Genomic DNA, 12,739 nt, shown 5'->3' with positions numbered 1-12,739 from the left:
CCCATCTGTCCCAACTTTCTGCTGGTTCCTTTGCCCTTTACATCAGAAGAAAAGGAACTTAATGAAAGAATGAATACTACTAACTCGTCATTGCTATGCGTACCTATCAGTTGAAACCAAAGTGAGGCAGACAGAATTTAACCCACCAACCAGCCAAGTTCAGAGCAAGAAGTCCTTCTATAGAAGGCCTGCATCACAGACAAAAAAATTCCACAGCCACAAACCACATACCTCAACAGTCAGTTTACTGCTAGGTAAAATAAATCCCCAATGCATTTACCATTAGTAGCAGGTCAGCTGCATCGTTTTCATACATAAATGAGAGCCCCTGGGTGAAACAGACTTGAGCAGAGAACATGCTTTATTGAGGAGTAGATATAGAACAGCACATTCTACCACATGTGGGGAAGGGTAGCTTCTGTAAAAGGCCTTTACCCCTTAAGAAAATCCCCAGTGAAGTTGCTTTTGGATAAATTTTAACAGTGACACTGAAAATGGCAGGGAGCAGCCATTGAACATGCTTAAACTTAGCTCCCCCCAACCCACAGTGAATATAAGTAGTGTACAGAGATGACAAGAGAAAGGCACAGATGACCAGAGGCGGGATTGTGGTGAGGGCTCCACATGAAGACGACAGTGTTATAGGAGACCAAGTTGGGAAGGGTGACATGTCATACATCAAAAGCTGCCCCAAGATAGCAGGTTATGATGGGCTAGAGAGAAATTAGAGGGAGCATCTCTTCCTTCACTCGGACACCAAAAATAGACCAGAGAATAGGGGGATGGTGGCAAATCCCAAAAAGGAAGTGGAGGAGTTGTTCTTGGAAGGGCATTAGCACTTCAGTCCTAGAGGGAGTGCGAAGCACTGCTGAAAAGAGAAGCAAACCTCGGCAGGGGTGACCGTTCTGCCTTGCTGAGTCATGGGCTGAGATACAGAAGTCATTTTCAATCATTTTCTACTTCTCCGAGGATGTTCAGACAAAATCAATGCAATTTATGTGGAAATCTAGGTATGCTACATCAGACTGGTACTGCTGAAAAGATTTCTGCAGTATAATTAACCAGTTAACACGCAGCATGAAGGGGAGAACTGGAAATTATTTTGGCACCTGCAAATGTAAAAAGGGGCAGGGAATAAAGAGAGAAGAGAACACTTACTACTGGACACTTTCTGGCAAGGCAAAAGTATTCGTTCCCTTCCACCAGAAGACTGCCCACTGCCCAAGGTGAACTCAAACCAAACACAGCATCACCACCTCTTAATTCTTCTCTCCATCTCGTCCAGATAGACTATGCGATGTCACCAAGACTAATCCCTGGGAAAATCTTCAAAAGAATTTGACTCTGGTCAGCCTGATACTGATCAAAAACAGGTCTTCCAATAAAAATGGAGGAAAAAATTTAAAGCGAGATGAAATCCAAAGGGAACAGACCCCTCCCAGTACACACACACTCAGAAGTGTTACCTCTGCCCTGTCCCTCCAAAAAGCACAGTAAGGAATAACTGGAAAGGTCCTGGTCACGGCAACCGTATTCGGAGGTCTGGTGACCGGGTGGCAAAAAGCACTATTACAAAGTTTAGAAGACACAACACAACCTCATGGAGCTAGAGAACATGAGGAGAGAACCAGTGACTGGACAGGTACAGTACCAAACAGAACACCTTGGGTCAGTGCTACAAGGGATCTGCACTCAAGTCTAATATAGATCCCATCCAGGCAACCTCACTGAGGCCGAAACAACAGTTCCTCAGAACCAGCGTCTGCAGTGTACATGAAGGTCGGAGCCAGGACAGTCCTGAGGGGGATGGCCTTCCCAAAGGATACTGTACTTGCCAATCACAAGAGCAACAGAAATGACAGACAGATCCCTAGGGTATGGATTCCTACTGCTGGGGTTCGCTGGCTCGGAGTAATAGGTCACTTTAAGTGCCCTTGGGAGGGGTCCATTTTAAACAGCTTGGATCCATGGTTTTATTGGAGTTGGATCTTTTGGCCTCTTTGGCTATCCACTCATCAATCAGGTCCTGAGGGAGAACAATGGGAAAAAATTATTATATATATTCAACTAAAATGTCTTTACACATGGATTCCAAAATGACTGGTAGCAAAGAAGAAACTGCCAAAAGTTTAACAACATATTAAGGCATAAAATAGGTGTGAAAAAATTATCTTTTTATTTACAAAATGCTTTCCTACCTAATCCATTTCTTTCTACCATGCCCTCAATAAGACCTGAAAATCATTATTCATCTTCCCTTACTACACATGAGTCAACTCAAAAAGTAAAAATGGGCATGAGTTGAAATGGCATTTGTTAAAGGAATTAAAACCACTTCCACAAGCCCTGGCGTTTAGAAGATTCCCCTCCACAGACGGGCCTCAAACGACAGAAGTGCTGGGAAACATAGAGCTGCTTAACTGCAGCTGCTTAACTTGTGTCATCCAAATCTGAGACAGGAGCTTACCAAAAGCTTCTGATAAGGACAAGGTAGGAGATAATCCTAACAAAGGCAGCCCTGCGCGCTAAAGAAATGAGAGCAAGTAGCAGGTGCATGGAGTAAAACTCCTTTAAGAAGGGAAGGTTACCTGTAGCGGGCTTAAGTTCCCGCTGTGCTCCACTAGGCCTCAAGGGGACACCCAGCAAGGAGCAAGTAGCTGATAAACACTTTACCTGTCTCTTTAAAACTAGGTGTTTTCCTTTCCAATACTTGAGCATCTGAAGGGCTTGCAGAGTGCTGACAATGTCCACAGGATTCACAGCTGTCTCCTGGCTAATTTCTGAAACAGAAGAGCCTCTGAGAACCTGGCCAAAGCACAGATCCTCACTCCTCTACAAGGCCCCCTTTTCCCTCAGAGGAAATCCAAACAGACTCCAAATGGTTGGAATCTTTGATACTCAACCCAATCAGTTCACAAAGTTTATGAAGCATTCGTTTGACCAGTCCAAATAGCTATAGAAGAGGGATATTACAGCAAGAAACCACTCTTAGCCTCCACAGAAATCAAGGTCAAGGACAGACCAAACTAAATTCTTCCACTGTTGCATAAATATACAGGGATATGGGGCCAGCCCCAATGGTCTAGTGGTTGAAGTTTGGTGTGCTCCACGTCAGCAGCCCAGATTTGGCTCCTGGGTGCAGAATCACACCACTCATCTGTCAGTGGTCATGCCGTGGCAGCAGCTCACATTAAAAAAAAAGAGGAAGGGGGCGAGCCTAGTGTAGTAGTAGTTATGTTCGTGCGCTGTGCCTCAGCGGCCTGGCGTTCACAGGTTCAGATCCCAGGCACAGACCTAGCACCACTCGTCAAACCATGCTGTGGCGGCATCCCACATAAAATAGAGGAAGATTGGCACAGATGTTAGCTCAGCAACAATTCTTCCTCAAGCAAAAAGAGGAAGACTGGCAACAGATGTTAGCTCAGGGCCAATCTTCCTCAGAAAAAAAAATACACACACACACAGGGATATCTTAGAAGCTCCTGTGTGTGCCAAAAGACTTGAAAACGCTTTTGTTCTTTCTTGACTTTTGCTAAAAACTGAAGTGTCAGCAACCCAAGATTTGATGAGCCAAATGCTCTGGAATCTTTAGGCACCTTTAGTGAGGGTCTCCGCAGAGGCCCATATTCAGTATGCCTTCATTTCTCCTATTTAGATGAAACACAGAATGGGGTATTATCTTTAAAGGTTACAAAGCATGCAAAGGGCCAAGTAGAAAAGTCAGGATATTCAGCAGAGTTAACATCTTGGGTAACAACTATTCTAAAGAGTCAAAAACCAACCTTTGATAGAAATCTCTTTGCCTTGGAAATTATGCAGGTAACGGAGAAGCACTTCTTTCCAGTAACTGCGATAGCTTATGAGCCCCAGATCTGAGAGTGGACGTTCTGGGGAGCCAACTTTTTCTTCCACTTTGGAAAGCAAATAACCTGCCAGGGAACAAAGAGACTTTTTCTAGTAACGCTTTATCTCATGCTAATAGCAAAGAACAATGTGCCAATATGGAAGGAGGTTTAAGAAGTGCAGCCCCCTTTGCAGTATCAGTCAGGGTTCAGTCATTCAGGCGATTGTTCTGTGGCTGTTGTAGAGCATGCTGCCTTTGTACACACAAAAGGGGAAGAATGTCCACTTGCATGGACACATAACAGATATTCAAAACCTCCGGAAGGCTTCACTAGAAACTTTAATAAACGTTACCTGTAGCTGTGTGCTAGCAACAGGATAGATGGGAACCAAGATGGAAGCCATTTCATTATACATAGCTTTTTACATTTTTCAAACGTTTGAACTTCAGAATAGATTATCTCAGTACCACCTATGGGGTGGGGGGGAATCGAATCTCATGAAGCCTCCAGTTCTAACATGTAAACATCTAACATTCAACACTATGGAGATGCAGTCAGCAAAATTCATACTCTGGGAAACTCTACTGGAAAACTAACCTGCTTTCTTCAACAAATAAACAGCAAGGAATAAAGAAAGATATGAAATGGGAACAGATTAAAAGTGATTTACAAGCCACATCTATCAATCCCAATATATCAATTCTATCTAGATCTTAGTAAAAATAACTTTTTTTAAAACAAAATCAGAGAAATTTGAACACCATAATTTATGATATTAAGGAATTTTTTGTTTTTTTAGGTGTAATGGACCTTATCTTTTAGAGACAGCAAAATAATTGAGGGTGAGAATATAGATAAAACAAGACCGGCCATAAAACGGTACTCATCACAGGGAGTTTTATTATATACTATTATTCTACTTTGTATATATGTGTATGTTTGAAAATTTCCATAAAACTAAGTTTATCACACAGGTGTTACCTATTCAAAGATATACAGTCCTCTGCTCCCCTCAGTGGATTATGCCACTTTCTGGTTCATCTTTTCCCAGGTGGCTTAAAAACGAAAGGACTGGAAGGCTAATTCTAAGAATTCTAATTTTGATTAAAATATGTCATATGACAGTGGACATTGAATAAAACACAGCTGATTCTCATATTTACAGTAGCTATGTTCTATAAAGTGAACACAAAATTACTGAACACTGACCAGTGCTTCCAGGGGAAACAGAAGGTTGGATTCCTACGAGCCTCTGATCACATTTGCATCAACCGATCAATAAGTAATCTTGTTTTATATATTTCTGTTTAACACCACCTTAATATGTAGTTGCCTTATTAACATTCAACTCATGGCCAACAGCACAATAACCTACGCCTAAACGAAGTCTGTCTAACACATATTTTCTCTGTAAGGCATATCACAGACTTTCCAGCAGTATTTCAACACTACACTCGGGCCATTTAAAATCAGCAAAAAAAGCATAAAAATATGAAAAATGTGGCACTAATGGACCATGAAAAGGACGCCCGCTTATACTAAGAGAGCTGAAACAAGGCACGTTGTTTGACCTCAGCCAGGAACGTGTGGTGACATTTTCTGCTGCTGTGCACGTGTCTGCGAAGGACTGCACAAGTGCCAAGAGTATTGATTTGAGGTTACAAATAAATTCTACTGAGTAGGCAAATTCCCAAATACACAATCCACGGTTAATGAGGCCTAAAGCCTCCATCAGGTATACGGATTGCCTCTAGACAAGTCCTTACACAACTGAAATCCCTAATATCCAGGAACAGATTTGAAGCCTTATACATGTACATGCTGTTCATAAGTCTCAAGCTGGGATAATCCTAAAACGCTTACCTTACTATCCTCTGTATCTCCTATCAGGTACCAACTCAGGGGCCTATATTCATTGAGTGTTCAACGCGTTACCAGGTCGGCAGACAACGTTCAGGTTTTTCCCACTTACTCATTCACTTAACAAAAATCAGTATACATCCACTACATGCCAGGAATTGTGGAGACCATAGGACAAAAAGACAGACAATATTCATACAGTTCCTGCCTGTGGAGCTTGTAACTTAGCAGTTTCACTTACTGAAATCAATGAGCATCTTGCCATAGCCCTGTCTCATGTACTGAGGCATGGTAAGGATGCAGGATACATTGTAGTTGAGGAATGAATTCTTTTCCTAAAATCAAGAGCAAATAAATGAGCAGGTCACGAGGGTTTGGAACCAAAGGTGTCAATAGTCCAACAGAGATAGAAAACAAGGCTGCTTGCAAAATATCTGGCTAACAAGTCCTGGGGGAGTGGCTATCAGGCTCAGAGCTATTACGTCCCCACCCTTTATGATGGCCAAGGCCATTAATCCCAAGGTTTCCCCACCTGAGACCTCCAGACTCATTTTAAGGGGGCCGACTCTGGAATATTTACAGTCACAGAGCAGGGCAAGAATGTTGAGACTGCTCAGTCAACCCAGAGCAATTCTATTTAAAAGCAATTTTTCAAAAGGGAGCTGCCTACTGGAGAAGTGAGGGATCCCAAACAGTAAGTCTCCATTCTGGAAAGGTGGGTGGGTGGGTCACAGAACAGTCAAATCACATATGGTATGATTCCATTTATGTAAAAGCCCCAGAGCAGGCAAATTTATAGAAAAAGAAGGGCTGGGAGGGGTTGAGTGGAAACGGGGAGTGTTGCTTACAGGTACGGGGTTTCTTACTGGGGTAACAAAAAGTGACTGCACGGTGGTTGCAGAATTCTGTGACTATACCAAAAACCACTGAATTGTACACTTTAAATGAGTGAACTGTATGGTATGTGAATTACATTTTAATAAAGCTGTTCTATTAAAAAGTCATAGGCAAAATGTGGCCTTGAGTCTTTAAAGGCACAGTGGTGTTATGACTGAAGGAACCCAGCTAGAAAACCAGGCAAAAGAATATATTCCTGGTTTTGAGCTAATAACAGAGAGGAGGGCAAAGCCAGGAGAGTTGGCTTGACTGCAAGATGTGAGCTTGTGGGTTAGGAGGCAGGGCCCTGGACAGTAATTAATAGGCAGCACCACCCACAAGTCCAGAAACAAATAAACCAGAAGCTTTTAATAGAGAACTGCACGTTTTCATTAAATAATCTTTGATACATGGATTTGCCCTTTTTTCTTTTTTTTTTAAAGGGAAGGGCTGTCATCATCACCCAGGGTACTGCCTCTTCCTGTCAGTGCTTTGAGTCCCCATGCGCCAGCATCAATCACCCTGCTCTGCCCATTAGCTTCTTAATCTCCAGATCCTGCTGACCTTGGAAAAATATCCAATGAGGTGACAGCCAGTGTTGTCTGCTTCTGTCATAACATAGAACAGGAAGGGTTCCACATCATAATATAACGTCTTGTGGTCCAGAAAAAGCTTGGCCAACAGGCACAGGTTTTGGCAGTAGATCTAGAAGCGGAGAAACAGAGCTCATGTGTGTGCCAGTGATTCCTAAACTTATCAGGTAAAGGCCTAAACTTAAAGATTATACCATTATTGTTAAGAAAGCAGAAATTGTGTATTTTGGCCAAGAGACGAGTTCTATCTTCTTTACCAGGTGAGATGGAGACAAAACAACCTCCTTCTGAAACCTGCGAATATACAACATTACCACCCCTCTTTCTACGGTCATCACTTTTTACCTTGTTTTTCTTGCCATCCACTTCAAACACGGAGATTGAGCCTTTGCGATATATCTCATCCCCAGGTGGGTGTTTCCACACACATTTAGCCTGCAACAGAAGGGAACCCACATCAGGGAAACACACTTTCCCAACAACACTGCTGCTCAAAGGGAGAAGGAATCATGGGGCAAATTAAACTAGCCGAGGCGACAGACAGTTGGACACACTTGAGAACATACAGCAAAACAGATTTTTTTCCCCCCAGTAAAACAATTAAAGGCTTCCAAAGTCACTGTAATATATTTAAGGTATTTTTATAGAAGTTTGGAACAAGTTTTCTGGATTATATTCTGGCAACGTTTCAACCCAGATTAAAATCATCTCTACGTAAAAGCCAGATAAATAAAAAATACCCTTGCTTATTATTAAAATGCCTTGGGCCAACAGGAAATTCTTAAGCAGCTTACTTGGAGCAGCTTAGAGTTGCTAAGTAAAGGCAGGAGTACTTTCCGCTCACCTTTACCAGTGACTGCTTGTTACCACCTAACCACTATGGTCTTCTTTTTTCAGATTAGAAAATAGACCTACAGTGATAAAAACCATCCCCCCGCCCGAATGTTCCCTTTGTTATACAAGGAAATGGGAGCGAGTTTTTCCATGGCTTAAAAAAATAAAAAATAAAAAGACAAGCCAGCTTGGTGGAGCAGCAGGAAGCCAAGAGGCACTTGGCCACAAGGGGGCACAAGATACCTGTTTCCTCACCCCGGATTACTAGTTAAGATTCAACGCAGCTAGACAGCCATTGCTGTAAATAGGTGAATTCTTGAAAAGTTTTATGCAAATACATTTAAAGCATACATACGTATACGAAGCATTTTCTAGTAAATTTTGTTGTGACTTCTGATCAACTCAAGAATCATGCCCCAATTTGTCACATGTAAAGCCAAATATCTATTAACTGGAATTGCTTCAAGAAAGCTCCACCTATAGTTTGTTCCTATCTCCACCCCTTTACTCATGCTGCTCTTTCCAACAATAACCAAACTAATGCAACAATTATTTGTTTAGAAACAGAAGCCAAACTGTTGGCCAAATGGCCAAAGAAAGCCCATTTCAGTGATTATTCCTGAAGCAAAAGGAATCAAAAAGAGGTATCGAGTAAAATAGGTTTTCATTTCCTGAAACTCAATTTCTGTGACTCATAACACAGGAGGATCCTCAAATATTCAGAATGTTTACTTGATCCTCAGACTTATCGAGACCCTTCGTTTTCTCCCTGTACTACTATTCCTCGCCCTTTTTCGCGATTTTATTGGTTAGCGCCACTAAATAACCAGAAACAAAAAGAAAAAGGCCATAAATGGTAAGTAGTTCACATCAATAAAAATACAAGTCTTACTTTCAAAAAGCAAAACCATATTTTAGTTTCGCTCCATGGTCTACAATCATGGGGACAGCCTTTCTGATACTATCACCCCCTATGCTCTAGTGTCCCCATCAGTCCCCGCCCATCACCTCCCCTCCAGCACTCTGTCCCCACCCCAAATAAAGCTGGAGTCTGCAGGGCTTAATTCACAGTGGTGGATCTGGGCCACAACGCTATACAGACTGTGTGCTCCAGAGCCAGGAACACAAAAAAGCAGCATTGCCACACCGGGGAGAAAGCTTAATGACAAAAAGCACAAGCCGCCTGGTTGTAGACGCGCAGCACATGGAAATCCTGGGAAATGAAGCTGTAACGGGAAGGAAGAAGAGACCTCCTAAAAGGCCTGAGTCAATTTATGTTGTGACTATAGAAACAAGAAAAAAAAGAGACTAATCTCTACGCCTTACCCTTTCCCACCCCTACTCCATGGCAGAAATTCCCTTTAAGACAAGACTTTTCATTCTACGACTAGGGAAAGAAAAATGGCTTAAAGCTGCAAAATACCTAGTAAGCCTATTTGTCAATAATAAAGTCAGATTCAAGTCTCTGTTTCTATTTTAACAGGAAGAATGTTCAGAACCAGAAAGCACTAAACAAGAGGGAAAGGCACCAAAATTTCATAATTTGTCTCCTTTAAATAAGCGTTCATTCAACACATATTTATTACCCATGCTAGTCGCTAGGGATACAAAGGTGAGTCACGTTGTCCCTGCCTGTCTAATGAAGTCTACCTAATGAAGTCCATTTATTTTCATCTAGTTTGGGACACAGAAAAACTATAGGCAGAGGTAATTCATATCCCAAGAAGAAATGAGAAGAGCAGACAGCAAGAAAAAAGACAAGGAGATGTGTATGACAAGATGTGGTAAAAGGTGAGTACTAGCCATGCCATACGCTGTATACTCTCCCCCTGAAATGTGGCTTTCAACTTCCTATGCCTTCATCCCATTACTGTGGACCACTGAGAGATGCCTGGACAGATATCATCTTGACAGACATCAAAATCTAGAGATCCCATAGCTTATCACCATCATGCTTATGGAACCCAGACAACTCACCATGTGTCGGCGGAGTATCGTTTGGCTCTTCATGTATTTTAAACAGAATTCACACATGTAGAGACGTCCCAGTCGTGCATATTCTTCAGGATAGGGAGAATGGTACCAAGTATCAAGCTCATAGCGACCAAAAGCAATTGTTTTAATCATATTGCTCCCCTCTGTGATTTGGCCTTGCAGCCTCAACTTCTCCTAATGAAGAGAAGAAATCAAGTCAAAGGAGAATTAGAATTGATCATCTTTGTTTCTAGAAGCCTGTAATAGGCTTAAATGCATGTCACCACGCTGGGCTATGGGGGGAAAAAAATCAAGACAGATTTGGCTTCTAACTCATGAAAAATCTGCACTGAAGAGGGCTACACGGGCACGGATAATCAGAAAGGCTTACGGAGAACTTACTATCTACACTGCCCAGAGCACAGGTCTCAACAGAAGGTGGCTTTTCTCTTCTCCCTACCACACTGGGCGCCTCATCTCTTGAAGATCAGAACGAGTCCTTGGTAAAATTTCGTTTTTATCAGCCTGAATCAAAGTGAATTATAAAAGGCAATCTACCACAAATAATACTCCCCATCTTTACAAAACATTCTAAAACTAAACAGTAAAAGATTACCTAGAATGTATTTTACGTATCTGCAGAAGCTTTTACAAAGCTGTGTAGATCTGTACGACACACCCCCACAGTGGGCACCCTCTCACCTTAGGTCCTTTAAAAAATATTTTTGAAATGTGGATGATGCTTTAATTCTGGAATCTAAAGTCTAGAAAGTAGAAATTATTTTGGGATCTCTATCCCCACTCAGTGGCTACGAGTTGGCTATAGAAATCGTTTTTAACACACCCAGGTGGAGAGTTGTGAAAGACTAGCCTAGGAAATGCTCGGTTCCAGAGTGGGACAGAGAAAACCACCAGTAACAGCCCATGTCAGCCAAGGGCAGCTATCAAACCCTGCCTCTCACAAAACTTTCAACGAGTCTATTCGAGGATTTTTAAATTAAGTATTCAACATCATTTGGGAAAAAAAGGAAGATGAGATTCACATTACAAACTAAGCTTCCCTGGAACACATTTAATCCATGAAATCAGAGGTAAACTCAATCACAAGTTCCTTAAAGCAAAACTGCTGAAAATTCTGCTAGGGTATCAAAACTAAATGTTAACTAACAGAAAACCATCTTAATATATAAAACTTGGCTGTGCTGTGTCAAAGATTAACTCTAAAATATCTGATGACAATCTTTCCCATCGTTCCTCCTCACCGTTCTTTTTATTCTTTTACAGCCGTATTGCAGGGCTGTGGCGACCCTGCAAAGGGGAGTTTCTGTTTGGGTTAAGAGGACAACAGAGAGGGTATCTCCCAGTCTCGAGGTTCTCAGAATTGCAAATTACCCAACTGAGACAAAGTGGCTCCTATTGTTTCATCCAGCTTACCACCTCCACCAAACAGGTCCTTCCAGGAGTGAAGGTGGAGAGGGAAAACTGTAAGGGACAAGGGAAGGGAGGAGGGGTAATTGATTTTAAATAAGAATGGGAAGGAAGACAGTCTCAAATAAGGATAGCTGGGAGAAAGGGAAAGAGATTCAAGCAGCAAGGCACATCCAATTCCCATCAAACTGATTGCTCGTCATTTTTCTTGGCGTTTCCAAGTGTCCTTCACAAGTGGTCCTCAGCTTGGAGGTTTTCATACTCACCAAATCCTCTGATGCCCGGGCTTGTGCTCTTCGGAAAAGATCCAAGTCATACTCGCTAGTCAGGTTTTCCAAGAGAGGTTCCCGAGTGTTCCCATAGGTCTGCCTGTGTTCCTAGGAAAATAACCAGAGCATGATACTCTCTGCTTCTAAGAATTTATCTATTTCATTTCAGTCTCTGCCAACCGGAAGGCCAAGCAGAACCATAAGCTATTTATTTAGTGCCAACTATATGCCAGGCATTACACTAGGCAACAGAGATTGAGCACAAGACAGACTATTTATCAGGCAGGTTAACGCCAGAAGACACCCACTACCTACCCTAGTGAATCTGCAAAGGAAATGCTCTTACAACTTCTCCAAAAGGGAGTTTCATTCTTCTATCTCTAAATGAGCACCTCAAGGATCAGAACTCTACGCCTCCATTTCTTCCTCTGAAAATATGCACGACAGCACAAATAAATAAAATATAACAAACCCAAAAGGCACTACAAATTCCGAGAATCTTGAGATCCGCAAGGAACCCTGGTAGATATTTCCCCACTTAAAAACAAAACAAAACAAAACACAGAGGCTGTAAGCCTTAAGTCTAAGATTTTAGAACAAAAGGACAATCTGCAGGTAGAAGGGGCAGTTGGACTAGGCAGTCTTCTGTAAATTCTCTCACTTGAATTGCTGCACCCACCATGACGCTGTCCGCCAAAGGCACTGTAATGCTACCACGTTAGAACTCCTCTAGCCTAAGTGCATAGAACAGGCTGGCCTTTTTGAAAAATGTTTTACTAAACATCAAGCAAGAACAAAAGAGGGAATAGTCACAGAAAATCAGAAGCATAAAAATAATCCAGTTTTAAATAATTATCAGATCTTACCATGGCGGCCACTACAGGTATCATTCTACAGGAAAGAAATTCCACAGTGGAAACTTCCCTTTTAAACCTTTGATTCTAGCCCTTCCCACTCCGTCCTAGACTCCACCTCCCACCCAGAGAATAGGAGATAATGGTGGTTAAGTGGAGTGGATGGCTCATCCCCGGGAAGAACATTATAGATTTCACACACATAT

The 12,739-nt window shown here is 42.1% G+C and overlaps 1 protein-coding gene across 3 annotated transcripts in view; it reads right to left on the bottom strand.

Annotated features, from left to right (window-relative positions):
- Positions 1-343: 343 nt before the first annotated feature.
- KAT7 (lysine acetyltransferase 7) overlaps positions 344-12,739 on the bottom strand; it is a 30,381-nt gene continuing 17,985 nt past the window's right edge. For all 3 annotated transcript variants that reach the window (XM_001502506.7, XM_003362400.5, XM_023652699.2), the window contains 8 exons: positions 11,677-11,787; positions 9,986-10,177; positions 7,520-7,609; positions 7,146-7,286; positions 5,947-6,040; positions 3,783-3,929; positions 2,674-2,780; positions 344-2,026 (listed from right to left, as the gene is read on the bottom strand). In XM_001502506.7, the coding sequence (XP_001502556.1) occupies positions 1,925-2,026; positions 2,674-2,780; positions 3,783-3,929; positions 5,947-6,040; positions 7,146-7,286; positions 7,520-7,609; positions 9,986-10,177; positions 11,677-11,787 (984 nt within the window). In that variant the 3' untranslated portion in view covers positions 344-1,924. The remainder of the gene's footprint in view (positions 2,027-2,673; positions 2,781-3,782; positions 3,930-5,946; positions 6,041-7,145; positions 7,287-7,519; positions 7,610-9,985; positions 10,178-11,676; positions 11,788-12,739) is intronic.

This window comes from Equus caballus, chromosome 11 (assembly GCF_041296265.1).
Source record: "Equus caballus isolate H_3958 breed thoroughbred chromosome 11, TB-T2T, whole genome shotgun sequence".
NCBI lineage: Eukaryota > Metazoa > Chordata > Mammalia > Perissodactyla > Equidae > Equus > Equus caballus.
Note: the sequence above shows the minus strand (reverse complement) of the source record. Positions and strands in the feature narration are given on the sequence as shown.